At 49.1% G+C, this 25,643-nt stretch overlaps 1 protein-coding gene across 3 annotated transcripts in view; it reads left to right on the forward strand.

The window, feature by feature from the left end:
• Positions 1-25,643, forward strand: part of DYRK4 (dual specificity tyrosine phosphorylation regulated kinase 4) — a 977,358-nt gene that overhangs the window by 863,832 nt on the left and 87,883 nt on the right. For all 3 annotated transcript variants that reach the window (XM_078654210.1, XM_078654204.1, XM_078654218.1), the window contains exon 11: positions 10,325-10,454. In XM_078654210.1, the coding sequence (XP_078510336.1) occupies positions 10,325-10,454 (130 nt within the window). The remainder of the gene's footprint in view (positions 1-10,324; positions 10,455-25,643) is intronic.

The following is a 25,643-nucleotide window of genomic DNA, read 5'->3' on the forward strand; positions in this document are numbered from 1 at the left end:
TTCCTTGACAGGACTCACTAATTAACCACGAATGTATATATTAATTTCGATTGGGCACGCTCCAGAGAGGTCAATTTACAAGTAATTGGAAATAACCTTTAGCAGCCCATTCTCCATGTGTGTTCTGCGGGGCTGAGACGATTTGGGACATCTATTGTTCTTCTGTCCCCAGTACAAAAAACCTAGAAGCAAATGGCTTAAACCACTTTGCCTTAACTTAGGAATTAGGCATTACTTAGCTGCTTCTTGGGTATTATGGTCGAATACTGACCTCATGTAGTATTTGCTGTGAGCAGGTACCTTCATGCAGTTTGGCTGCTAAGAAAGAGACTAGAGTCCTATGTAAGCAATCATTTAAGGCTGCTCTTTAGATGATTTGTACTGGGAACGTACACATCTGGCTGATCTCTGTGACATGTATTAGTTATCTTGTCAATAACGCTCTGAGACCTCAGGCAAGGTTTGCAGGCATGCAATTTGCCACTTTTTAATTGGTGAAGTTCCATTGATCTTAGCAAATTTGTGAATTTCGGGGGGCGGAGCTAGCCTGCAGAGAAGATGGCCGCTTATAAACCGTCGGCTCCTCCGCCGGATTAATTATCCTGCTAATTATCCTACTTTGCCAGTGCCTGCCCCGAGCCAAAACGCTGACTAACTATGTCGGAAAGTGAGGAGCATGTAATCCGAAATCCTCACCCGAGACCGACGAGTGGAAGTGCTGACGAGGACCGGACCGCGCTTCCAGGCGGGATAGCCAGCTACGCGACTCCCCAGGCTCTGCGTGACGACGTAGGCCTGCACAGCTAGACACCGCAGCGGAATCTGCCGGGGAACAATCGTGCACCGAGCCCTCTGCCCTGGAGAAAGGAGACCGGTATCTCCGGTAAGGAGCGGCGGGCAAGGAAGAAAAGCCGAAAGTGCTGCGCCGGCCCGGTGGACTGAGACGGGCGCGGCGGGCTAATTGAGCCCCCGGCTTCAGCTTGGCCTATAGTTCTCCTGCAAACTGAGGCATCGGCGGGAAGTGACCGCTGTGACCTGAATACCTTGTCCTCAGGAGCAAGACTCTGCGTACTGCTGTGCGCACACACCCAGGGGAAGAATAATAGTGGCTGGATACATCGGCACTGCGCAGTACCCAATGAAAAATTGCGCGAAATTGGACTTAGAGCTGGGCAGCTGCTGAGGGCACTACGTAGGGGGGCCACGTAGCTTCAAGCGCTGGTGTGATATTGTCACCCAAATACCGCTCTACATCTTGTCTTGGTCCTGGGGCCTTGCATCACGCTCTCCGGCACCGACCGGGTGTTAGAACTGGGCCGTCTCGCAGCAACAGACCCCCCTGTTGAGGCCTGGTGTCTCCCTTATGCGTGTCGGTGAAGGCTGCGCTATTTACAGGCCCTACGCTGCGGCCTACTGTGCCGCATGGAAGTTGAGGAGGTTGCGGCGTTGTGAATGCTGCCGCTGCGGCGCTTGGGGGACGCTACGAGGTCTCGTTTCTTTGCTCCACCCCTACCTGCCGTGATACACCTGCAGACCCGTACCACTCCCCTTGAGATTATTTTATAAGTGCGCTGAATAGACACTGAAGGGCGTAAGACCAGGCGTGGGTGAGCAGACTGTGTGGACGTTGCTCCCCTCCTTTACCCCAGGAAACATCTACCTGTGAGGGCATAGCATGCTAGTGTACTTACGAAAAGATTCCCGCCTACCTTGGCCCAGGTTTGAGTCTGCAGAAGGCCGCGTGCACGCTGCCAGTCTTAACTCAGTGCAACTAAGGCCACAATCGCGACAGGTGTATTGGACTAGCTGGCACCTGCGGAAGTGGAGCCGACATGGGGCGCCCGGGTCGCACGCAACCTAAGCTGTCTTTCGATAACAACAAAAAATCCAAAACCACTGATACGCCGCCAAGTGAAGCGACTGAAACGACAGAGGGGGCTGGGAGATCGGGTGCAGATGATGCAGCTGAACCTGACATTTGCTGTATACTAATGGCCATGGAAAAGAACTTGCAGGGCGGAATCGCCACCCTAGGAACTAAAATGGACGCCCTCGCATATCGCATGGATCGGATGGCGGAGCGGATGGACAGGCATGCCGAATGGCTCGACATGTCGGAACGCCGGGTAGGGGAGGTGGAGGAGGCGCAAACGACTCTGGACTCGGAACACAAACAGCTGAATAAGGTGATCCAGCTTCTGCAGGATAAGGCCGAAGACTTGGAGGTGCGGTCACACAGATGCAACATACGCATCACAGGCCTTCCGGAGAACACCCAAACGGGAAACATGGAACTGTTTGTGGAATTGCTGCTTAAAAAACTGTTTGGAGACACAGCTTTTTCAGGAATGTTTGTTATAGAACGCGCACATCGCACGCTTGGCCCGAGACCACGGCCCGGGGCCCTGCCGCAGCCCATTGTGGCAAAGTTACTCAACTATCGGGATCGCGATACTGCATTGCGACTGGCCCGTGAAAAGCAACCGTTGAACTACGAGGGCAGCACGCTATCCTTGTTCCCTGACTTTACCACCAAAGTTCAGGAAGCGATACGCCAGTTCGTTCTCATGAAACGACAACTACGGGACCTTGGGGTTGATTATGCGTTGCTGTACCCTGCCAATTGAGGGTTAATAGACAGGGCAGATCCACTATTTTCACGGACCCGAGAGCGCTTCAGAAGGCTATGAAGAATTGGCGCAAGGAAACCCGAGGCGCAGAGAACGACGGTGGACTCGAAGAAGCTGCTGGGGGATCCATGGAAGAGCAGGACTAAGGCTGAGCTATACGAATATGTAAGGTATTTGTGCTTTTCAATCTGCGCAGTGGAGAGAGACTGTTCCTATCTGCTGATGGTGCTGGACAAGCTGTGAGAGGGAGTTCGTTCGGGGATTGAGTTTGGCTGAAGCTATTGGACCGTATGGAAGGCATTGGTGTCGCTATGGGAAGGAGTACGCTTCCACAAGAGACTCTACTACACTGTAACCCATGCTGACCCTTGCAATTGAACTCTGTTTTTACATGGCACCTGGGTGCCAGTGATCATATAGTGACATTGCATATGTCTCAGCTATTTTACTGCACTCTTACTGTATAGTCTATCTTAGATGTGCCATAGAGGATTGGCGACACGCCAGGGGGGATGGAGAGAATAAGTCATTTAAAGCTAGTTATTCTTACCTCATATTGTCATGGAACACTGTTTGAATTTTCTTAGAAGGCACTGGCTATTACTCACTTTTTCCTTTATAGAGGCGGAGGAGCGGGGCGAGGTGGCAGACACATTGAATAGACGCTGATATAAACTCCCTATGAGCGAGCTACCTGCGCCCTTATGTGTGTACCACATTTTCTTAAGTAGCAGTTGTTTATGCTATGTCTTGATTGTTTTGTATTGGATGATTGGGATGATGGAGGTGGGAGGAGGGGGGGAGAATGCGTTGGGGGTCCGACTGGGGGGGGGCAGTGGGGAGTGGGATGGGTCAGGGCATGTGAGTGGTTCTTCGGAAGACTGGGGGAGGGGCGAGGGGGGCAGGGATTCGGAGCGCGGCCATGTTGGGGTTGGGCATGCGTGGGTGGGGGGTAGGGCAAAGTTGCAGGATTTCCTAATGTTGTTGTTTAGGGGAATGGCTGAATGCATTCTTGTTGCAGATTTGCTGTGGATTTATATTGGCAGAGACGTTGATAGGTGTGCGTGTTGCTCCCTGGCAAGTAGCGAAGCGCTTGCTGACATACACCCACATTGCCCCCGTGATGGCTCAGCACAGGCATGGCGATGAAGTAATCCCTCCATGCCCCCCGTCCCCTATCACAACACAACAACTGCAGGACAATGATGCTATTACTTTACTGACCTGGATCGTTAGGGGTCTACACAACCGCAGGAAGGTCAGACGAGTACTCCAATACCTTTCGAGACACACAATTGACATCGCATTATTACAGGAGACCCATTTACGCACGGATAGTCCGACACTACACTATAGAGGGCTACATAATCGTGTGCACGCTGCTAACTTCACCTCGAGTGCCAGGGGAGTGCTAACTTGGGTGAATACGAGGTCCCCCTTGACGTTTACGCCGATTGACTCAGATCCCGAAGGACGTTATGTAATCACGAAATTTACTGGAAAGGGTATGACATTCCACGTGATCAACACAAATGGCCCTAACTTTGACTGCCCCTCGTTTTATGTGACGCTTGCTAGCAAAATTAGAGATTTGGGAGAGGGACAGGTCCTTTGGGGCGGTGACTTAAACTTGACACGACAACCGGCCATGGACCGATCGGATGGGCCTAGCAGGCGCCCTTCTGCCTCATCCCGAGTCCTCGAAGCCGAGATGACCCGACTGGGACTGCAGGATGACTGGTGGACTAAACACCCATCACAAGGGGGGTACACACACTACTCGTCACAATATGACATTCACACTCGTATAGATTATTGGCTACTCTCAGCGCACCTCCTCTCCAGGGTAAAGGCGTGCGTGACGCTGCCGCGCACTTACTCGAACCATTCCCCCGTGCTAATTGCCACCCGCGCTCCGGCACATCGTCCTTTTCCTTTTTCATGGCGATTGCCTCCATATGCGCTGCTGGATGACGCTTTCCGCGAAGAGTTGGCTATTGCCATTGATGACTTTTTTAGTAGAAACGAGGGTACGCTGGACTCCTTCCTTACTGTGTGGGAAACCTTTAAGGCGTACATGCGCGGAGTCATTATCTCCAAACATGCCGGAGTCCTCAAATCCATTCAGGATCGTCTATCGATGTTATAGAACAGGCTGAAAGACATAGAGGCACGTTGTCTGCGTGATCCGAGCGAAGATCTGAAACAGGAGCTAGCGCAAATGATTCGTGAATACCATGAAGAGGCGGACGCTGAGGTGAAGCATCTCGGGAAGTATGCTTTTGCCAGATCATATGGAGAGAGTGAGCGCCCGGGTGCGGTTTTGGCCAAGATGGCCAAACAACGCAGGCAAAATGCGACTCTGCCCACTCTGAGTTCTCCGCACACTGAGGAAGACCTAGATGATACTCAGGTTGCGGCCCGTTTCAGAGAGCATTATGCTACGCTCTCGCTCCTAGAGGACCGATATCGGAAGACTATATCGTGGAGTACTTAACGTACATCCAATTACCTTGGCTCACTAACACTCACCGCGTGTTCCTCGTGGGTCCGTTTGGGGGAGAGGAAATCGTCTCTGCGTTGTCATCTATGAGGGCAAGTAGTGCACCAGGAAGTGATGGGTTTCTGGTACGAAAGGGGGTGGTGATGGACGGAGCATCTGAACCAATCATACACTCACACCCAGTCAAAAGATCTGGGTTTGATCCATCACCGTTCTTTAGCCCACTCTGCCACCCCAGTTCAGACATGGCTATATGCAAATCAGTCTGACCCTGTGCCTCATGGGAACAGTCCAGCCCGAACTGCCAAGCCATGCCGTCCCTGGACCGGAAACAAGCTTCCGAGGACTGGTTTCTGGCATTCCAGCCTTCTTCAGACCGTATTGCTTGAATCCAGTGGCAAAGTGAGCAAGGGACTCACGTCTGAGCATACCCTGCCACACTTATGGCGGCCAAAGCGGTACGAAAGGGGGTGGTGATGGACGGAGCATCTGAACCAATCAAACACTCACACCCAGTCAAAAGATCTGGGTTTGATCCATCACCGTTCTTTAGCCCACTCTGCCACCCCAGTTCAGACATGGCTATATGCAAATCAGTCTGACCCTGTGCCTCATGGGAACAGTCCAGCCCGAACTGCCAAGCCATGCCTTCACTGGACCGGAAACAAGCTTCCGAGGACCGGTTTCTGGCATTCCAGCCGTCTTCAGCCCGGCTTGCTTGAATCCAGTGGCAAAGTGAGCAAGGGACTCACGTCTGAGCATACCCTGCCACATTTATGGCGGCCAAAGTGGTACGAAAGGGGGTGGTGATGGACGGAGCATCTGAACCAATCAAACACTCACACCCAGTCAAAAGATCTGGGTTTGATCCAGGAAGTGATGGGTTTCCGGCCCCATTTTACAAGATGTTTTCCGAGCTGCTTATCCCTAATTTATTGAAGCTTGTTGGGCAGATAGCGGAAGATGGAGAGATGCCTCCAACGATGAGAGAAGCAGTAATCATAGCTCTCCTAAAGCCTGGAAAGCCTCCGGAGGACTGCGCCTCTTATCGACCGCTATCTCTTCTCAATGTAGATGCGAAGATTTTCGCCAAAATCATTGCTAATCGTATCAGCCCATTGATACCGACACTGGTGGCCCCGAGCAGGCGGGATTTGTCCCCAGCCGCACTTTGACCTATAATTTACGTACAGTGTTCGTAGCATTCCAGCACACGCGACAGGAAGTGCCGGCGGTAGCGGTCTTCCTGGATATGGAAAAGGCGTTTGATTCTGTCGAATGTCCCTGTCTTTGCGCGGTGTTGCAACGTATGGGTGTTGGAGAACTTTTCCTACAATTGCTGAACACACTCTATACATCTCCAACAGCGCGTGTCCGTATAGGTGCGCACACGACGGAACCCTTCAATATAGGAGGAGTCACTCGACAGGGCTGCCCCCTCTCTCCACTCCTATACGCCTTGGTTGCGGAGCTCCTAGCGTGCGCTTTACGTGAGTATCCCAGACACCGTGGTATTCGTTTCCCCGGGTACAATTTGATAGTATCTACGTATGCTGACGACACATTACGTGCGAGATCCGGAGACCAACCTCTCGCGAGTGCTAAGAGAGGTGGTCTTGTTCGGATCCCTCTCTGGGATCCACGTGAACTGGAACAAAGCTGTAATGTTCCCACTCCCCCCAGCCACGAGGAGAGTAGACTCGGACTACCCCATACAATGGACCACTGATTCGGTCAGATACCTGGGCGACGGCTCCACACGGACGCACAGGTAGTCCTACGAGAAAATTATGGTGTGGCTATCTCCAAACTTGAAGACGATGTAGAAAAATGGATTTACCTTCCTCTCTCCTTGTTGGGCCGCATATCACTGTTGAAAATGATTGCACTCCCTTGTTTCTTATTTCTTTTTAGCAATATCCCCATGGTATTGTCTAGTGCATTTTTTAGACAGTTACATTATCTGGTGTTGCGACTGGTTTGGGCTGGTAAGCAACACAGAGTGGCGTGGAATATCCTTATACGTCCTTACAAGGACGGGGGCCTGCAAGCACCTGATCTGGAATTATACTATTGTGCTGCACAAGGCGCCCACGCGTATGGATGGATGCACGGTCCTACCAATGCTCCCCACATACTTATCGAAGGTATAGTAGCTGACCCAACACCGTTGCCGGCACTCATGGCTCAGCCCCGAGATCGACGTACGGGATTGCTAGACTCTTTAAACGCGGTGACGCACGCCTTGCACTATCTTATGGATGCACAGGCTTGCTCGCTACTGTATTCCCTGGGGTCCAGGCTGGAATGGTGCTCATGGTTAGGTCCATGCAGAGACAAGGGAGTACTATTATCGATTGCAAAATTAAACCTAACCACCATGGGAGATCTATTGCATAACGGCAAGGCTCGCTCATGGGAAGAGGTGGACGTAGGAGATGGACCAATCGCACCGCCTCTGGCTCTATTCCAGTTCCATAGGGTGAGGCTTGCACTTAGGGACTTGCTCGGGGAGGATATGGAGGAGCCTCCGACGACACGGGCGTACGACTATGAAGTCACGGCTAAGTCTCCAGCTCATCTAATATCGTGACTCTATTGTGATACATTGGGGGGAAAAAACAACACATTACGCAAAGCCCAGATTAGCGTGGCAGATGGATTTAGAGATTGATCTCCCCGAGTGGAGATATTGTTAGGAGGGTATCCCTTAATGGCCGACACCGGCTACTGCAATTTAAATTTCTTAACAGGGTGTATTATTCCCCCGAGCGATTGTTCCGATATGGACTTGGTGATACTCCCAACTGTGAAAGGTGCTCTGCGCAATCTGCAGATTTTTTACACCTCGCCTGCTTCTGCCCGAAGATCGCATATTTTTGGCACGCAGTTTACACCGAGGTGAACAAGGTCACCGACTTGTCGCTGTCCCCTTCACCGCTACTTGTGTTGCTGGGATACTCCAAAGACATTGTGCCCGAACTACGCAGCCTGGTGGATATTGCTTTCCTTGGCCAAGGGCTGCGTAGCACTCACCTGGATGAGAGGACCCGTCCCGACGCTGGCCAGATGGTCTGGGGACATGTTATACTGTTGCACACAGACGGGATTATACAGTGAGTTATTACCCCCTCGTAATCGACCGAAGAACGACTGGGCACTGTACCTGGAGAGGAGGTCTGTAGCGGACGATGGTGATTCTGGAGACACCCGCGCAGACTTGGAGATGGGGAGTGCGCGGGATCACACACCACAGCGCGATGGGGCGAAGACGTAATTGATATATTAAATGGACTGATACTGATAATGTGTGTGTGTTCGGGTACCGACAATATTCGAAACTTACCTCAATGTCTTGTTATATCACTATTTCATGTTATCGATTGCATTTCTTTTTGGTGACCCACAGGCTGAGAGATTGGATGTGGGTGGCGATGATGGAGGGATACGTACTGATAATGTTTATGTCGCCTTCAATGTGGGGAATTGATGTGTGGGGGATTACAATGTGTACCAGACAGGGGACATTAATATTGATGTTGCTGGGAGTGACGTGCACATGTTAAACTGGAACAGTACTATTCTTCAGACACGGATGTCAGCGTTTTTGCCAATTGATTGTAACCTTTTGATATGCCAATAAATAAAGTAATAAAAAAAATAAAAAAAATTGTGAATTTTCTCTCTTTTTTGAATTATGTGACTTGATGCTACTGTATTATGCACTTTATACCTTGCACGTTTTGAATCTTTTATATATGATATGCTAAAATAGGATCTGTATATTGCACAATATGTTGACTCTTTTTACGTTTTGCTTTTGATGGTAACACATATATTGATTGTACTGTTCTTGTGATTATGTATGTTTTATGGGGTTTCCAATCCCCTAAATAAACATATTGATTGATTGATATTTAACAGAAAAATAAATGTTTTGCGAAGGAAAATAAAAACATAACATCTTTAAAAAAAACTTGCGAAAAACCAACACGGTGATCCTGGCCCTTGCTTTAAACTGTATAATAGTTAAGTAAAGTAAAATGATGTGATAAGTGTAAAACGCCACGATTTCACCCCTAAAAAAAGCAAAAAGAAATGACTGATGACACACGGATCTATTGTGTATGGAATAATCTGTACAATATTATGTTTGTATTTTCCTTCGCTAACCATTGATTGCTCGCACAATAAGAAGATCCCAATAACTGCACTCATCATGACATTTAACATGGATAAAAGTGAAGTGAGTGGTAGCTCCATTTGAGGGAACAAGAACAACATTTTTTGGGTCTTGCAATACCCCGAACTTGACCATTTCCAATTCTGGTTAAATTGATCTGAATATTATACATACTGAAACTTATGACTTCTAGGGTTATGAAGGGCAGCAATATGCTGTTATCAATCCAGTCCAGCTGTGTGCTTTTCCACTGATCTCAAGTAGAGAAAATTCCACCACATGGTGCATCCCAACACAGGGCCATTGCGGCCTAACCAGCAGTGGCCTCCAACTTGGATCATGCAAGCAGGGTGCACTAGGAATTCCACAAATTCTACTACATTAAGAGGCGACCAAGGCAACCACGTTAAGCTGGGGGGTGGGGGGGGGGCGTATTTGAGAAAATAAAATCAAATGAAAAATTCAGGGGCACATCTTACTTACAGTGGCTACAGAAAACACAAAATGCTTATTCTCAACTGATCCTTGGCTTAAGGAAACTTGTCCACGTTCCCCAGGCTCTCTAATAGCACCAATGACACGATGTGCTGCTTGAATGAAACGGCTACCAGCGAATCAAAATATGAATAAGCAGAAACATCAATTTCTATACTAAAGCAAAGGTTTACGGTGCAACCTAGGTTTCAGCAAGTCAGCAAATTGGGAAGCATATCGCTGGCCCCCACATGTGTGCTCCCCACTGTCAGGAATAACACAAATGACAACAAATGATCAAGTATTTTGAAAACAGACCTCTGCATAGAAGCTCTGCTTAGCTTAAGGTATATAGATGTCCATGTGTGTTCATTGTTAGGAGATTAAGAGGAGGGGCAAATCCCAAGAAGGTGATCCATGATTATTGCTCAAAAAGTTGCTTGGTTAAAGTATAAATTGCAGTTTAAAGAGTAGGGTAATTAATGAGCTGGTCCTTATAGCCTTTACCTGTGTTTCGTTGTTTACATTTTAAAGATCTAAAGGGGACTCCTAAGAGCATTACAAACAGCAAGGGGAAGAAACGACGCCCAAACAGCAAGGATCTAGCTATCACGGTGCAGAGCAGCGATGCAGTTTTCTTGGATTTTCTTAAAAGTTGTCTAAGGTAGGCAGGCACTCCTACGGATTTCTTTTCTAAGGTATTTCAATATGGTGTCTTTATTTATATATAATATGTGGTACAATTGCAATTGGTTGTAAAATGCGTGCTTTAGTGATCTTGCATTATATGTCTAAGGAATCATCCTTCTGAAGTTTTGGATGCAGAGATGCAACCTGGTGTAGGAGAAAAGGTGAGCGAAAATGTTGAATTAGTCCTTTGAACTTCTTGTCTATTTCAGCTCTTTAAAATCCCAGTGCTATACAAACTATCTACCTTCTAGTATCCAACTTAAAGGAAAGGTACTCAGTTTGTCAACCATGTAATAATTTAAAATGCAATTGGTGCTTTTCAGTTTTAAACTTATGTAAGGTATCCTTTCTGTCACCTTTGATTAAGTGATGCATGCAGCAAAACTATACCCTAGGGGAAGTGTGCTTTTGGTGTAGTTGTAATCAATGAGGAGAACAGAAGAGCATATTGGCAAACAAAATGTTGGAGCGCGGAGCTGTGCTAAACTCAGGAGTGCCGCTCTCCGACATTTTTAAAATGCATATTCACAAAAATAATGCGCACCTCTGTTTTTTTACTAGTACTGGTGCAAAAAAAGCTACCTAGCACCAGCACAGGCACCTTTGCTGGCATGTTGCAAGGGTGCCTGCGCTACAGGGGCAATTGTTTATATGCAGGAAGGCATACCATCCTGTACATAAATAATCATTCATGGTTATTTGCTTTTTCTATGTTTGCTACAAAATGCAGCATGCATGAAAAGAGCAAAAAACAAAGAGAAATTGATCATTTCTCCTCGTATCATCATTCTAGCACCTGGTAATCCATGGCGTTAGAATGGTGCTATTTTTGGTGCTGCCTCAGCCTTCCAAAACTTGGGCAGCGTCAAAAAGCAATGGGTGTTGTGGTGGACCGCCCACTGCAACAGCCATTGCACGCCCCTTTGCGGCAGAGGACTGCGACGGAAAGGGGCATATTTACAAGGTGGCGTTAGACCATGTTAAGTGGCTTAGTGCCACCTTTTAAATATGGGAAACGCCACCTTCCCATCAACCAAATGGGTTATTTTTAAACCGCTGCAAATTGTTTGCCTCACTTAAAGAGTATACAACAAAGTGCTTCATTCCTTCCTTACGCTACATTCATAACCAGTCTTGGCAAAGCCAACTGATGTGGTGTATTTTATATGTATGTGCTCTATATATTAATGGCAATATGTAGTTGTGCTGTGCTGGGAAGAGTGGCAGCCCATTTCCCTTCTTTGTTTTTCTTCTCCGCGTGGCCACATGCTGCGGCTTCCTCTCACTCGGGCGCCCGGCCCCACCAGGGCACCCTTCATGACACTGGGTCGTTGGTGAGCAGCTTGGGGAGCCCACCTCCAGCTGTTCTCGCCTTCTCCCCTCCACGGCTAGCACACTTGCATGCTGCTGCAGAAGCCCCTAAAACCTTCTGGTCTTTCTGCTCCTGTGGACAGACGTATCCTGGGCAGTCGGGTAAGCAGGCCACATCCGGTCCAGGGGCGACATGGCTTGGCAGTTCGGTCTGGACTGTTCCCATGAGGCACAGGGTCAAGACTGATTTGCATATAGCTGTGTGTGAACTGGGGTGGCAAAGTGAGCTAAAGAATGATGAAAAGTTTTAGCACTCTGTCCATCATCTCCTTATGTTTGCTTTGTTTGCCCCAAGTTGGCAGGGTATACCCAGACGTGGGTCCCTTGCTCACTTTGCCACTGGATTCAAGCTAGCCTGGCTGATGAGGGCTGTTGGCCTGAAACCGGTCCCAAGATGCTTGTTTCCGGTCCAGGGAAGACATGGCTTGGCAGTTTGATCTGGACTGTTCCCATGAGGCACAGGGGTAAGACTGATTTGCATACAGCTGTCTCTGAACTGGGGTGGCAAAGTGAGCTAAAGAAAGATGATGGATTCAACCCAGATCTGTGACTGGGGGTGAGGGTTTGAAAAGTTTCAGCACTCCATCCATCATCTCCTGTTTGCCATGGGGGAGTGCGGCAGTGCTACCCCTCCACATCAGTGTTGCCTGAGCCCCCTTTAGTCTTGCGGGGTCACAGCGACACTCCCTGCCTCCATATCTTTGCTGGGGTCAACGGATGGAGTCCTGGGCCCTCGTGCAGCATTGCTAGTGTGCAACGGTGCTCCCCGTCTTCTTTGTCTTCCCAGTCTTCCCTGGCTGCAGTCCCAGGCCCTGGCCCACCTCGTTGGCCTCGCTGGAGACGGTGATGGAGCACCACGTGCTTTGCCACTAGGAGACAGGGGTCAAGAGTTGCAAGACTTCAAACACCAATAACTCAGGCCCCATGAGACCAATTTTCTTAATATTGGTCTAATTTTACTCCCGATGCGAGCCCTTGCCACCCCTAGCACTTTCTTTAGGCCTGCTGGCCTGAAAGGTTGATGAACTTTGCAGGGAGCTAGTTTCACTGGCTCCCTGTTCCAGCATTTTGCTTTTTTTTCTCTGGGCCTCTTTCTCCATGTGCAGAGCCTTGTCTTTCCCCCCAGGTGGTCCTCAGGGGGTGTAAGGGGACCAGCGTCCTCGGGAGTGGCCCACTAGTCCTGGGGTCAATCAGATGCAGAATCCAGGGTACAGTCTGGGGGTTCCCCCTTCCAATTGTCCATGGCATCAGCCTCCAGTCCCAGTGTTCCTCAGAACAACCCATCCATGAGAGCTCTCACTCCTGCGCAAGACCTTTTAAGGGTGGGGTGAGAGGTGCCAGCAGGTATGCACCTCTGGCCTAACCCGAGGTGCCACCTCACCTCTCCACCCCTGTTTCAACCCTGCTGTACAGGCTTGTGGGATACTTCAAGATGGCCTCACCTGGGAGTCACCTGCCACATGTGCTGTGGGAGTCTCAGTTCCACCCCTCGCTGACATCACTGCCAGGGGCTTCCCCAGCAAATCTTCAAAGGAACTTTCCCTCTGGTCTGGATCCCATTGTCTGGACTCCTTCTTTGTTGAGTGGCCTGGCACAGGTAGACAGCTGCTCATTGATGCGGAGCAATTTCACCCATTCCCTTCCTCCTGGATAGTTGACCTAAGCACTGTCAAATGCTTGCTTTGATGGGCGAGGCCTTTGTTCCTGCAGTTGAGAAGAAAAACAATTAACCTTGTTCAGCAGGGTTACAAAAGGCCGGGCTGTGGTCCTGAGCAGAGCCATAGAAACATAGCATTTCTGGATGACCCATTAGCAGTACATATATGCTTTTGGACTTAGCAGAATTGTGCATTTCACGCAGGTTACAATTTATATTGGTGCGACTCTGGAGTATGTGGACCCAATGGAATTGAAGATGCGCCCTAAGGCAGCCTTTCCCATTGCAGTATAATGGCGTATTACTACAGCTAAGACAGTAAAGCACACTGACGTCCCATGGAGTCTGCCACTTGCTGCCATCAAACATGTGCACAAATGTGTGTCCACATGCCCACATGTAACCAGCCCAGTGCCCCTTATCCTGGCTGCATCGCAGCCGCCTTATAGTAAAATGGACTGCACATGTTTACTGCTAGTGTCCAATTTTGAGATGAGTTTACCATGAGTGAGTCCCAGGTTATAAGGCTCACTCACAGTAAAATATTAAAAATCAGGTGATCAAAAAGCAAACAATCCAGGTGGATTAGATGGACAGAACCACCCTCTTCTTCTCACACCTGTAAACACTGCATTTCCATTTCTCTCGTCAATATTTCAGCAGGAGCTTTTACCTACTTCACATGCTTTTGCACATAATTACAAATACAATTAGTACATGCCACTATTGTTTTCTTCCCTCCACAGAGGAGCCAAACAAGATTGGTTGAGCAGGTATTCTAAACACATTTGTGACCCACTGGCAGCCACTGTGAGAACCACACACTCCCTTTACACTACACTCCAGTGCTCTCAGTTATGGCCCATATTTGTCACTCATCCACAAAATGAACTTGCACGAACATCTATAGGATAGTTGATACTCAGTATGCAGATTAATAGGTTGAATTGTTGCATTGCAAAGAAACATGAAAAGAAAATCTAGGAAAAACAAACACTCTTAGGGAAGTAAATTATGCAAAACATGTGAGATGTAAATAGTAACAACCTTACTGGCATGACTAACATGGATTACTGTAATGGTTTTTAGTCATTGTTGAGATATCTATCAGTGTTTTGTACTGTAAAGGATATCAAAATAGAGCACAAAATAAACTCCTTTCAAAGTCCGGCCTTTTAATGAATACGTTTACCTGCCCTGGACCTTGCTGCATAATGTGGTGTCATGATCCCAGGAGAGGGGCTCCCTCCCTTGAGCCTCTAAGCCCTAGAGAGCCCCCTATCCCACACTAGGCTTCATCACAGCAATGATCTAGTGCTGCGTTGCCTAGGTCTGGGTGGCCCCTCTCCTGGGCCTCGTAGTGCTATAATGTAGACTTGAAGTCCAGGGTAGGGAAAAGCATTCATTAAAAGGCAGTACTGCACCAAAGTATGGTGGGCAGTGTAAACCCAGAGTAATGGCTTTCATTGTGGCAGTTACTCTGGGTCTGAAGCCCCCCAGGAATTTGGATCGGCTCTGTATTGACATCCTTTACAGGGTAAAACACTGATCGATTTCTCAACAATAACTGTCCACAACATTAATCCACTCCTTGAACTGTGACTTTCAGCGAAGGGGGTTTCAACCCATGGGCTTCACAGCCATAGTGTAGCAATGTGCGGCCTAGGGGTGGGCGGCTTCCTGCACTCTGCCTCACACCACTGTCAAATGGCTGCATTGCTCAGGTAAGGGGGCCCACCCCTTGGACCTCACAGCCAGAATTCAGTGCTTAGGGGCCCAGTGGAGTGAGGCTTCCTTCCCAGGGCGCTGAAGCATCAGAGTAGAGCCTGCATGGCAGTCTGATCTGGGTTCTCGCTCCTCCACTGACCCACCTCTCTTCATCTAATCCACACACATTCACATATATTTACAATTGTCATGTTACAACTGCTCTGTGTGCTCTGCAGAAGGATCAAACATGACTGGTGGGGAGGTATTCTAAACACCTTTGTGACCCATTGGCAGCCGCTTGTGAGAACTTCGCAAAGCCTTTATACTTCACTCCAGCTGTCTCAAAAATGTCCGACTACAAACAACCACCCGCAACCTGAGTCAGTTCACAGTATGCACATTACAAGATATGCTGCGTCAAAATAACATTAAAATAAAATCCAGGAAAACTGTAAGAATGTGTGAAATATAAATAGGAGTAACTTCACTGGCATGATTGGTATGGATTACTGGGGGGAGCGACCCTTAACCTTGTTAGGTATGGGATTCTGTGCCCTTGCTTCAGTCCCGCCGCTGCTTCCCCCGCGGCCCCGCCCCCTGACTGCCCATTCGCAGCCCCTGCCCCCCGCCTCCCAGCTGCTCCTCCCTCCCTCTTCCCCATATATGGTGGCTGCGTAGCTGGCTCGCCTAAGGCAAGCCCATCTGCGCCCATCCGTGCCTGAACCGCGCCCAGTGCCAGTACCCCTGGCCCCCGCTCCCGCCACGATTACTGCCACCGCTGCGATGCCAGCACACTACACACTGCATGCCCTCAACCCCGGACGGACTCACACCTGCATCAAGGTCGCCCCAAAACGCACATATGGTCCCTTCACCTACCGGAACTGCAGCTACACAAGCCTCAGAGCCGCCAAACCACCCGCCAACAAAGACCTCAACCACCTCCGATGCATCCTACTTAACACCCACTCCGCACGCAAGCACACCGTTGAGCTCTGAGACCTGCTCGACACATCATCCCCGGACGTCGCCTTCCTGACAGAGACCTGGATGAACGACTCCTCCGCACCCGACATCGCCATACCCATCCCGGACGGCTACAAGATCACCCGCAGAGACCACACCAACGGAGTCGGAGGAGGAATCGCCATCATCCACAAGAACAACATCAGGGTCTCGACCAGCACCTACGACACTCTCAGCACCGCTGAACACATGCACAGATCCACACAGACCCCAACACCACCCTCAGAGGTACCCTCATCTACAGACCCCCCAGATTCCATCGCCGACTTCATCAGCACGCCCTGACCTCCACTGACTACATCCTCCTCGGAGACCTGAACTTTCATCTTGAGTACAACAACGATAGCAACTCCACCTGAACGACAACATCACCAACCTCCGACTGAGGTAACTCATCACAACGCCTACCCATTCCGCCGGCCACACGCTCAACCCCGTCTTCTCCTCAAGCTCCCACGTCTCCTTCAGCCTCACCACCGAACTCCTCTGGACCGACCACCGCTGCATCCACTTCACCTTCCAGAAACCCACCACACACCACCGCACCCAACAGATCCCCCGCTGCTGCTGGAGCAAAATCACCGAATGCCAACTACACGCAAACCTCACTCTCAGCCCAACCATCGACACCTCCCACATCAACGACGTCACCCGCAACCTCAGACGATGGATCGACGACTGCGACAACACCCTAGCCCCGCTGAAGAAACCCACCCACAAAGACACCAGCAAGAGAGCTATCTGGTTCACCCCAGAACTCCTAGCCTCCAAGCGAACCTGCCAGACCCTAGAGAAGAACCGGCACAATGAAAAGCCTCCAGACAGCCTCGCAGCCCACAAAGACGCCATCCGCAAACACCATCCCCTCATCAGGTCTGCCAAGAGGACCTCCTTCAAAGAACGCCTCGACAACAACACACACAACAGCAAGGAGCTCTTCAACATCGTGAAGGAATTCTCCAACTCCAGCTCCAACACCAACGGCATCCCGACGTCGCAAGCCCTGTGCGACTCCTTCGCCACCTTCCTCCACCGCAAGATTGCTGACATCCACGACAGCTTCAACGCCCAGACAACCCCAACAGACATCGACACTTCAGCCTGGGCCATCGTGAACATTGATGACACCATCAAGACCATGAGCACAATCCATTCTGGCTCCCCGTCAGACCCACTCCTGCACCACATCTTCAACAAAGCCAGCAGCTCCATCGCACCCCACCTGCGCAACGTCATCAATCTCTCCTTTAAAACATTCCCAGAGAACTGGAAACATGCCGAGATCAACGCCCTACTCAAAAAACCCAAGGCTGACCCAAGAGACCTAAAGAACGTCCGGCCCATCTCCCTGCTTCCGTTCCCAGGCCAAGGTCATCAAGAAGATTGTCAACAGGCAGTTAACCTGATACCTCGAAGAAAACAGCATCCTAGACACATCCCAGTCAGGGTTCTCCAGCAACCACAGCACTGAGACTGCCCTCATCGCCGCCACCAACGACATCAGGACCCTGCTGGACAACGGTGAGACCGTGACCCTCATCCTCCTTGACCTCTCCGCCGCCTTCGACACTGTCTGCCACCGCACACTACGCACATGCCTCCATGACGCAGGGATCCAAGACAAGGCCCTGGAATGGACCACCTCCTTCCTCTCTGGCAGAAACAAGAGCGTCCGCCTCCCCCCATTCTGATCCAAAGCCTCCAACATCATCTGCGGCGTACCCCAGGGATCATCCCTCAGCCCGACACTGTTCAACATCTACATGGCACCGATCGCACAAGTTGCCTGATAGCACAACCTCAACATAATCTCCTACGCTGACGACACTCAACTGATCCTTTCCCTCACCAAGGACCCCCTCACCGCCAAATCCAACCTCCACGAAGGAATGAAGGCCATCGCCGACTAGATGAAGATCAGCCGACTGAAGCTGAACACGGACAAGACGGAGATCCTCATCCTCGGCTCCAACCCTTCAGCCTGGGACGACTCCTGGTGGCCTACGGCACTGGGAGCTGCCCCAACACCCACCGACCACGCATGCAACCTGGGAGTCATCCTCAACTCAACACTCTCCATGACCAAGCAAGTCAACGCAGTCCCCTCCTCCTGCTTCAACACCCTCCACATGCTCCGCAAGATCTACAGGTGGATCCCAACAGACACAAGAAGAACAGCACCCAGGCCCTCGTCAGTAGCAGACTCGACTATGGAAACGCCCTCTACGCGGGAGCCCCGGCCAAGCTCATCAAACGACTGCAACGCATTCAAAATGCCTCTGCATGCCTGATCCTTGATGTACCATGACACAGCCACATCACCCCCCACCTGAGAAACCTGAACTGGCTCCCCGTCAACAGGAGGATTTCCTTCAAGCTCCTCATCCACGCACACAAGGCACTCCACAAGAATGGCCCAGCTTACCTCAACAGACTACTCTTCTTCTACATCCCCATCCGCCAGCTCCGCTCCACCGACCTCGCCCTCGCCACCGTCCTTCGCATCCGAAGAACAACCACCAGCGGCAGATCCTTCTCCCACCACGCTGCCAAGACCTGGAACACCCTCCCACTGAGCCTACGATAGACCCAAGACCTGCTGACCTTCAGGAGGCTACTCAAGACCTGGCTGTTCAACCAGTAGCGGCCCGCCCCTTTTTTCCCCCAGCACGTTGAGACCCTGACGGGTAAGTAGTATGCTCTACAAATTCTTGATTGATTGATTGATTGATGTTTTTACAGTCATTGGTGGTATATCCACTAGTTTTTTGCCCTGTAAAGGATAACAAACAAAAGCACATTCTATACATCTTTCAAAGTCTTTTTTAAATTACTGCAGGGCCTGAGACCCAGAGTGACCGGCCTTACTCAAGCCCTGACCCTAGGTTTATGCTGCTCGCCTTGCTTTGGTACAGCGCTGCCTTTTAAGGAATGCTTTTACCTGCCCTTTAGCCTGCAGTCATAAAGTAGCATTATGAGGCCAAAGAGAGGGTTCTACTTCCCTAGGACTCACAGTGATGCATCATGTCTGCAATGAGGCCTAGTGGATGGGGCACCTCTCTCTTGTGTGCTTAGCACCCATCATCCAGGGCTGCCTGGCCCAGGGGAAGGGCCCTTTACCTGGGCTTCGTAGCGATACATCATGTTCTCGTGGCTCAAACAAAGACATTCAGTAAAAGGCATTGAACAAAAGCAAAGTAAATATAAACCCAGGGTCAATGTTTTCAGATTTCATGCCTCTGTATTGATGTTCTTTATAGGTTAAAGCACTGATGCAAACATGGAAGAATTATAAGAACCTCTGCAGTGAAGAAGTCCTAGACCAACAGGAGACCTGCCCCAAAATATATAGTGAAGCTAACCAGCATTTACCAGACAGAGTTAAAGGTTAAAATGCATGTGGCTAGGATCTACAGGACTCCCTGTAGTCGATCATCAACTCTTTTGTATAAACCTCAAAGCTCTTAAGATGCTTTCTCCTAGCACCGATAAACCCTTTCCAGGACCTCATAGCTGCCATGTTTTACAGGTCCGTGCATGCTGTGCTGTTGCAATCCAGGTTTTTTCTTTAATTTTTGGGACTTGTATCCCTGTTTTATAAAGGATTAAGCACAACTGCAAGTACCAGAATTCAAAATAAAAACCTGGGCTGCATCTGCACATATTGCATGGACCTGAGAAATTTGTCCGGTCTGGTCCCTTAGTGACCATCAACCAACCTCCAAGCCAACCTGTTTCCACCCACACAATTTGTATTTATTTAAAATGTATTGTGCATTAAAAAACATGACATCCTGTAGCCTTTTCTTTTACATCAGCAAGATTGTCACATAGATCAATTTTCAAAGTCCTCTTTGAACTCAGAGAAAAGCAAACAATCTCCAAGTAAAAAGAATAGGCAACAAATTGTCTGAATACATTGCCTGACATTTGATATCTGTCTTTGAATGAAATTTACAGGCATGGTTCTTGCTCATTCGTCTTCTGAACTCTAGCATTGTAATATTGGTGACACTGTAGTCCACGCCCCCCTACCTTCAGTGCCTACATCGTCTTTGTCTCCTCTTTGTTCTCCTCTCTCAGCCTTCCTACATCTTGTCTCTAGATCACCTAGATCCTCTTAACCCCTAACTCACTTTTGAAGTGTTCCCCTTTCCTCTCCATTGCTATATTTTATCTACGCACTTTCACTTTGCACTCTCTCATCCACCCTCCTTAAAGTTCTTGCTTCTTTAAAGCCTCTCTCCCATACTTTAGGTCTGATTTAGATGTTGGCGGAACTAGTCCCTCCATTGCTTTTTGAGCGGGCTTCCGGCCCACTGACTTGGCAGTCCGCTGGCTGTATTTAGATGTTGGCTGGTCACTGGAGAGAAGACCACCGCCTTCCTGTCGACTCTTCTAGGAATTCACAACTGCGTTGATGCGGTAGAGGCAGAATCGGCTAGCGGCGGGACTCTAGCCCAGATTACCATCGTCCAGATTACGATGTACCTTTCCGCCATGCCAACTGTGGCAGGAATCCCTCCTACTTGGAGAATACGAGTAAATAAGGTAAAAACATACCTTTTTACTTGCTTCCCGCTTCCATTTCCATCTTGTATCCCATCATCTTTGTCGCTGAGATCTCTGGTAAGCTACTTTTACTATTGTCCTATGTATTGTGTATTGAAAATTGTTGTAACCTTGTATATGTCTGCATTGCTTTTACAAGCAATGTTTTCCTTAGGTGTAATGCAGTTGTGTTCAGTTTCCTACTAATCAAGGTAAATTGAACACACCTGTAGTGACACTTTAAAAATATTTGTTGTTGTGGTGCTTGGGGATGTTGCACTAATGGTGCTGTGTGTGTGCATTCAATAGTGTGTATATGTTGTGTGAGTGTCATGCAATACGTAACACAAAGGGACATAACATACTGCCTACATATGTATTCCATGCACACAGGACATGTGTATTGATGTAAAAATAAGTTGTATTTACCAGTCTCCAAACCCCCAGGAACCTCACTCCATCAGGACTCAGCTGCCAGGAAACCCCCTGCACAACGAGAACATCTAAATTCAATCAATCAGTCAATCAGTACATTTATAGAGCACGCTATTCACCCGTGAGAGTCTCAAGGCGCTAAGGGTGGGAGGGAGGGGGAAGGCAGCTACCGGTCGAATAGCCATTTCTTGAGGCGTCTCCTGAAGGTCATCAGGTCCTGGGTCTTGCGTAGCTGGGCGGGGAGGGTGTTCCATGTCTTTGCGGCGAGGTAGGAGAAGGATCTGCCATCGGTGGTCGTTTGACGGATGCGTGGGATGGTGGCGAGGGCACGGTTGGTGGAGCGCAGTTGGCGGTTCGGGGTGTAGAAGGACAGATGTTTGTTGAGGTATGCTGGTCCGACATTGTGGAGAGCTTTGTGAGCGTTGGTGAGGAGCCTGAAGGTGATCCTCTTGTTGACCGGGAGCCAATACAGGTCTCGTAGGTGGATGGTGATGTGGCGGGGGAGTCCGAGGCGTGCGGAGGTGTTCTGTATGCGCTGGAATCTCTTCTGGTGTGTGGCCATGGTTCCTGCGTAGAGTGCATTGCCGTAGTCCAGCCTGCTGCTGACGATTACCTGGGTGACCGTTCTCCTGGTTTCGGTGTGGATCCATCTGTAGATTTTCCGGAGGGTGTTGAAGCATGAGGAGGAGATGGCGTTGTCTTGCTGGGTCATGGTGAGCGTTGAGTCCAGGATGAACCCCAGATTGCGGGCGTGGTGTGTAAGTGTCGGGGAAGCTCCCAGCACGGTAGGCCACCAGGAGTCATCCCATGCGGAGGGGGTGGAACAGAGAATGAAGACCTCCATCTTGTCCGAGTTCATTTTCAGCCAGCTGGTCTTCATCCAGTCTGCGTCAGCCTTCATTCCCATGTGGAGGTTGGATTTGGCGATGGCCGAGTCTTTGGTGAGGGAGAGGATCAGCTGTGTGAGGTTGCGTACGAGACGATGTTGAGGTGGTGTTGTTGGACGATGTTGGCGAGCTGAGCCATGTAGATGTTAAAGAGGGTTGGACTGAGGGATGATCATTGGGGTACGCCGCAGGTGTTCGTGGTCGAATTGGATTGGCGCGATTATGCCAGCCTGGCGGCGACAGAGTACTGTTAGCTGGCACAGCAGACCGTAGCTGCGGTGGTCTTGTGTTTATAGCTGCAACATCTAAATACGGCAGGCGGACCGCCATCAGCTAGATGGAGTATTTGGGACTGCTGCCATAGTCCCACCTAAATCAAAATCAGGCCCTTTCTTTTTCAAGGCCTGAACATATTGTAACGGGGTAAAAGGCCAGACCTAGATTTCAATACACACAGCAAGTTTGACAAGGTAAAAGCAATAATTTAAATGCATCTATACTGCTCCTTTGTCACAACAGCAAGGTTTTATTTTGGGGTGCTGTAGCACCCTACTCCCCCTACTTCCAGCTAATGTGGAACACCTCTGGACTGCCTACACAGCAACTGCACCCAGAAATGTAAAACTCTGCTGTGTTTCATGGACTGTGGAAACAAAGTCAGGCATGACTCACAGTTCCAGTAGGTCAGGCAATTTGCAGTTTTATATAACGCAAGCTCAGCCCTAAGGCATTGGAGAGCTTTACTTGATCAGCAGTTACATTACAAAAGGATAGATTCTTTTTGTGGGGGGCATGTGAAAATTAAGTGATTTGCCCAGAATCACAGGATGTTTGGCAGACACCAGTAACTCTAACCTGTTTTGTCAGTTCAATTAAGCTGCTAAGTGGGTGCAAAGCCCAGGGGAAAGTGTTTCATCCCATTGGCTTCACAGTCATTTAGCTGCTTAGTCCAGGAGAGGGGTGTCTCAAACACTGGGACTTGCAGTACTGAATAATAACTGTGTGGCCCAGTCCTGAGGACTCCACACCTGGACCTTTAGACTGATCCAGTGCTGAAAGACCCAGGAGAGGCCAGTGACGTTACTTGGAGGTAGTCAGGGGTCGCAGCTGTGACCTCTAGCGTGCTCCCTGCTACTCCTAGCATTCCCTTTCCTACTCCTGCCCTTAGAGGAGGCAACACTTTTGCCTCCTCCCTGTCACTCCTGGCACTTCCTTTGTGACTCCTGGCCTCAGAGGGGGTAAAACTGGCCCCTGCTACCTTTTTCAAAATGTCCATGGGAGAGGGCCCCTCTACCTTGGGCCTGACAACACTGGATATTGGCTGCGAGGCCAGAGAAGGGAGCCCCACATTTGGACCTTACGGCCTGATCCAACACTTCGAGGCCCAGGGAAGTGGGGGCCACCTCCCCTGGACTAGGAAGTGGTGTGGAACTTTTCTTATATACATTCTCCAGCTATGGGTTCTTCCTTCTCCACTGACCTACCTCTCCTCGCCCATTATTGTTCACCTGAACCTGGAAACAAAGGGGCTATTGATTGTGTGGAAGCGCCAAACTAAAAATGGCAGACAAGGCTACCTGGCCCCTTTTTAACAGGGGCAAGGCCACACCCTTGACCTTGTCAGCCAACACAATTGTTGGCATTGCTGCTGTAACAAGTCCCCCAACTATTCTTTCCATCTCCCCACACCCTAACCCCCAGCAATGCCACCACACCTTTAGGCCTTGGAGGTTAAGACACCTCATTTACAAAATGCTAATTGCTGTGATCGGGTGGGGGGAGCAGCACAGGAGGAGCATGTGGGCTGACTCTATAATGCAGCCTTTAAAAAGGAAGCAGGACCTAATGTCTAAGCACGGAACCCTGGGCAGCAGCCCAAACTGCCCATGCCTATTGCCGGCCTTGCCTGTATTCTGCTTGCTTCTCATGTGAGCCAAGAATGAAAGACAAATCAGTGAACCATGGCCATCTCACCCCTCCACCATGCAGCACACTGCTTCTTTAGCTAGGGAATTTGATATTCAAACACCCCAAATCTCACTGATTAAGCTGGGCACCATGCATGGACTACTGAGATTCGGTACTGAGCACATGCCTGCCTTCTAGGCAAGGTAAACTGGCTCCTGCTCAGGGCCACCTAAAAAATAATTGTTTTTGATTTCTGCTAGCATATGTGTCTTTTAACATACATGGAAATGATTACATCAGTGCATAGTCAGACATTTAATAAAAGTGATAATTAAAACAAAATATTCATTGACTGCTTCCCAATGACAATGTCAATAGCGAACTATGAGGCAAGTCAGTAGTCATGTAAACCCCAAACTTGGCCTAGATTCTTACTATAGATTGAGCAACATAATAGTCTATTCAATCAAACCTAAGAAATGTATGTACAGTACACATTCTGAACAAGTATTTTGCAGTGATATTAAAGAGAAAGGAAGTTCTTTGAAATAAAATATTTGCCTAGAATCACAGAATTTGGACATGAAGGGAAACCAGCATTTATTCCAGGTTGTCTGGTTTTGCATTTTGAAATTCAGCCCCCAGTCTCTTCTTCCCTTTACTTCAAAGTTCACTGATTTGTCTTTCATTCATGGCTCACATGAGAAACAAGCATTTGCGATGCAATCGGTCTTGCTTTACTGAAAGTTTGAACTATTGGAGTTGCAATTAATAATGCAACGCCAATAGCTCAAACTTTGCAAGAGCTATTGCATTGCAAATGCTTGTTTTCTGTTGCTGATAAGTGGCCCCATGCAATGGGTTACTCGGTCAGCATGTTCTAACTTTTAAGCCTACGGTGGTTTGCATGCTCAGATTCTGAACTTGTGATTATGTTGTTAAAAACAAAACTGTAAGTTAAAGGATACAAGTTGCTGTAGGCTAAAACACAAGTGTCAGATGACATGAGAGCTCACCAGCCATGCCCCTATCCACCAATGCTGCTACAGCTCACATACGGTCTAGTTTTAGATATTAAGCACGATGGGCAAACTGGTTGTGTCACATTTTAGAGGAGACTGATTCGGCTACTACGCTTATTTCGACTATTACTGTAATGTGGTTAGTAGAACTGGCCCACGGCACGTGCCCCGGCCCCTTTTATTATCAGGATCACAAGCCAGTGATGCCTGTGTTGAGTGGCTGTGGAGTGGAGTGTAAGCCAACCCTCGGGGAGTGGCTGGTGCAAGGAAAGAGAAAACTTCCACTGAGTATTTTCTGCTTCTTTCAGAAGAGGACGATGGCACAACTGTAGCTCATACCACCAGTTCTATTGGGCACCGTTCAGTGGTGCACTGCGGGTCCGGTCCTCTCTGGACTGAAGGCGTGGAAGTTGACACACAAAGTCTATATATATCTACAGTTCTCTGTGACGGTGTAGGTGGAGTGATAGTAAATCTGGCAAAAGTTACGTTTTCACAAAATACTTTCAGGCTCTATGAACCTCAAGCCTCTGATGACAGATGACATCTTGGTTGTTGTTGTTTAATCAAATCAAATCAAATCACTTTATTCGATT

Source organism: Lissotriton helveticus, chromosome 1_1 (genome assembly GCF_964261635.1).
Source record: "Lissotriton helveticus chromosome 1_1, aLisHel1.1, whole genome shotgun sequence".
NCBI classification, from domain to species: domain Eukaryota; kingdom Metazoa; phylum Chordata; class Amphibia; order Caudata; family Salamandridae; genus Lissotriton; species Lissotriton helveticus.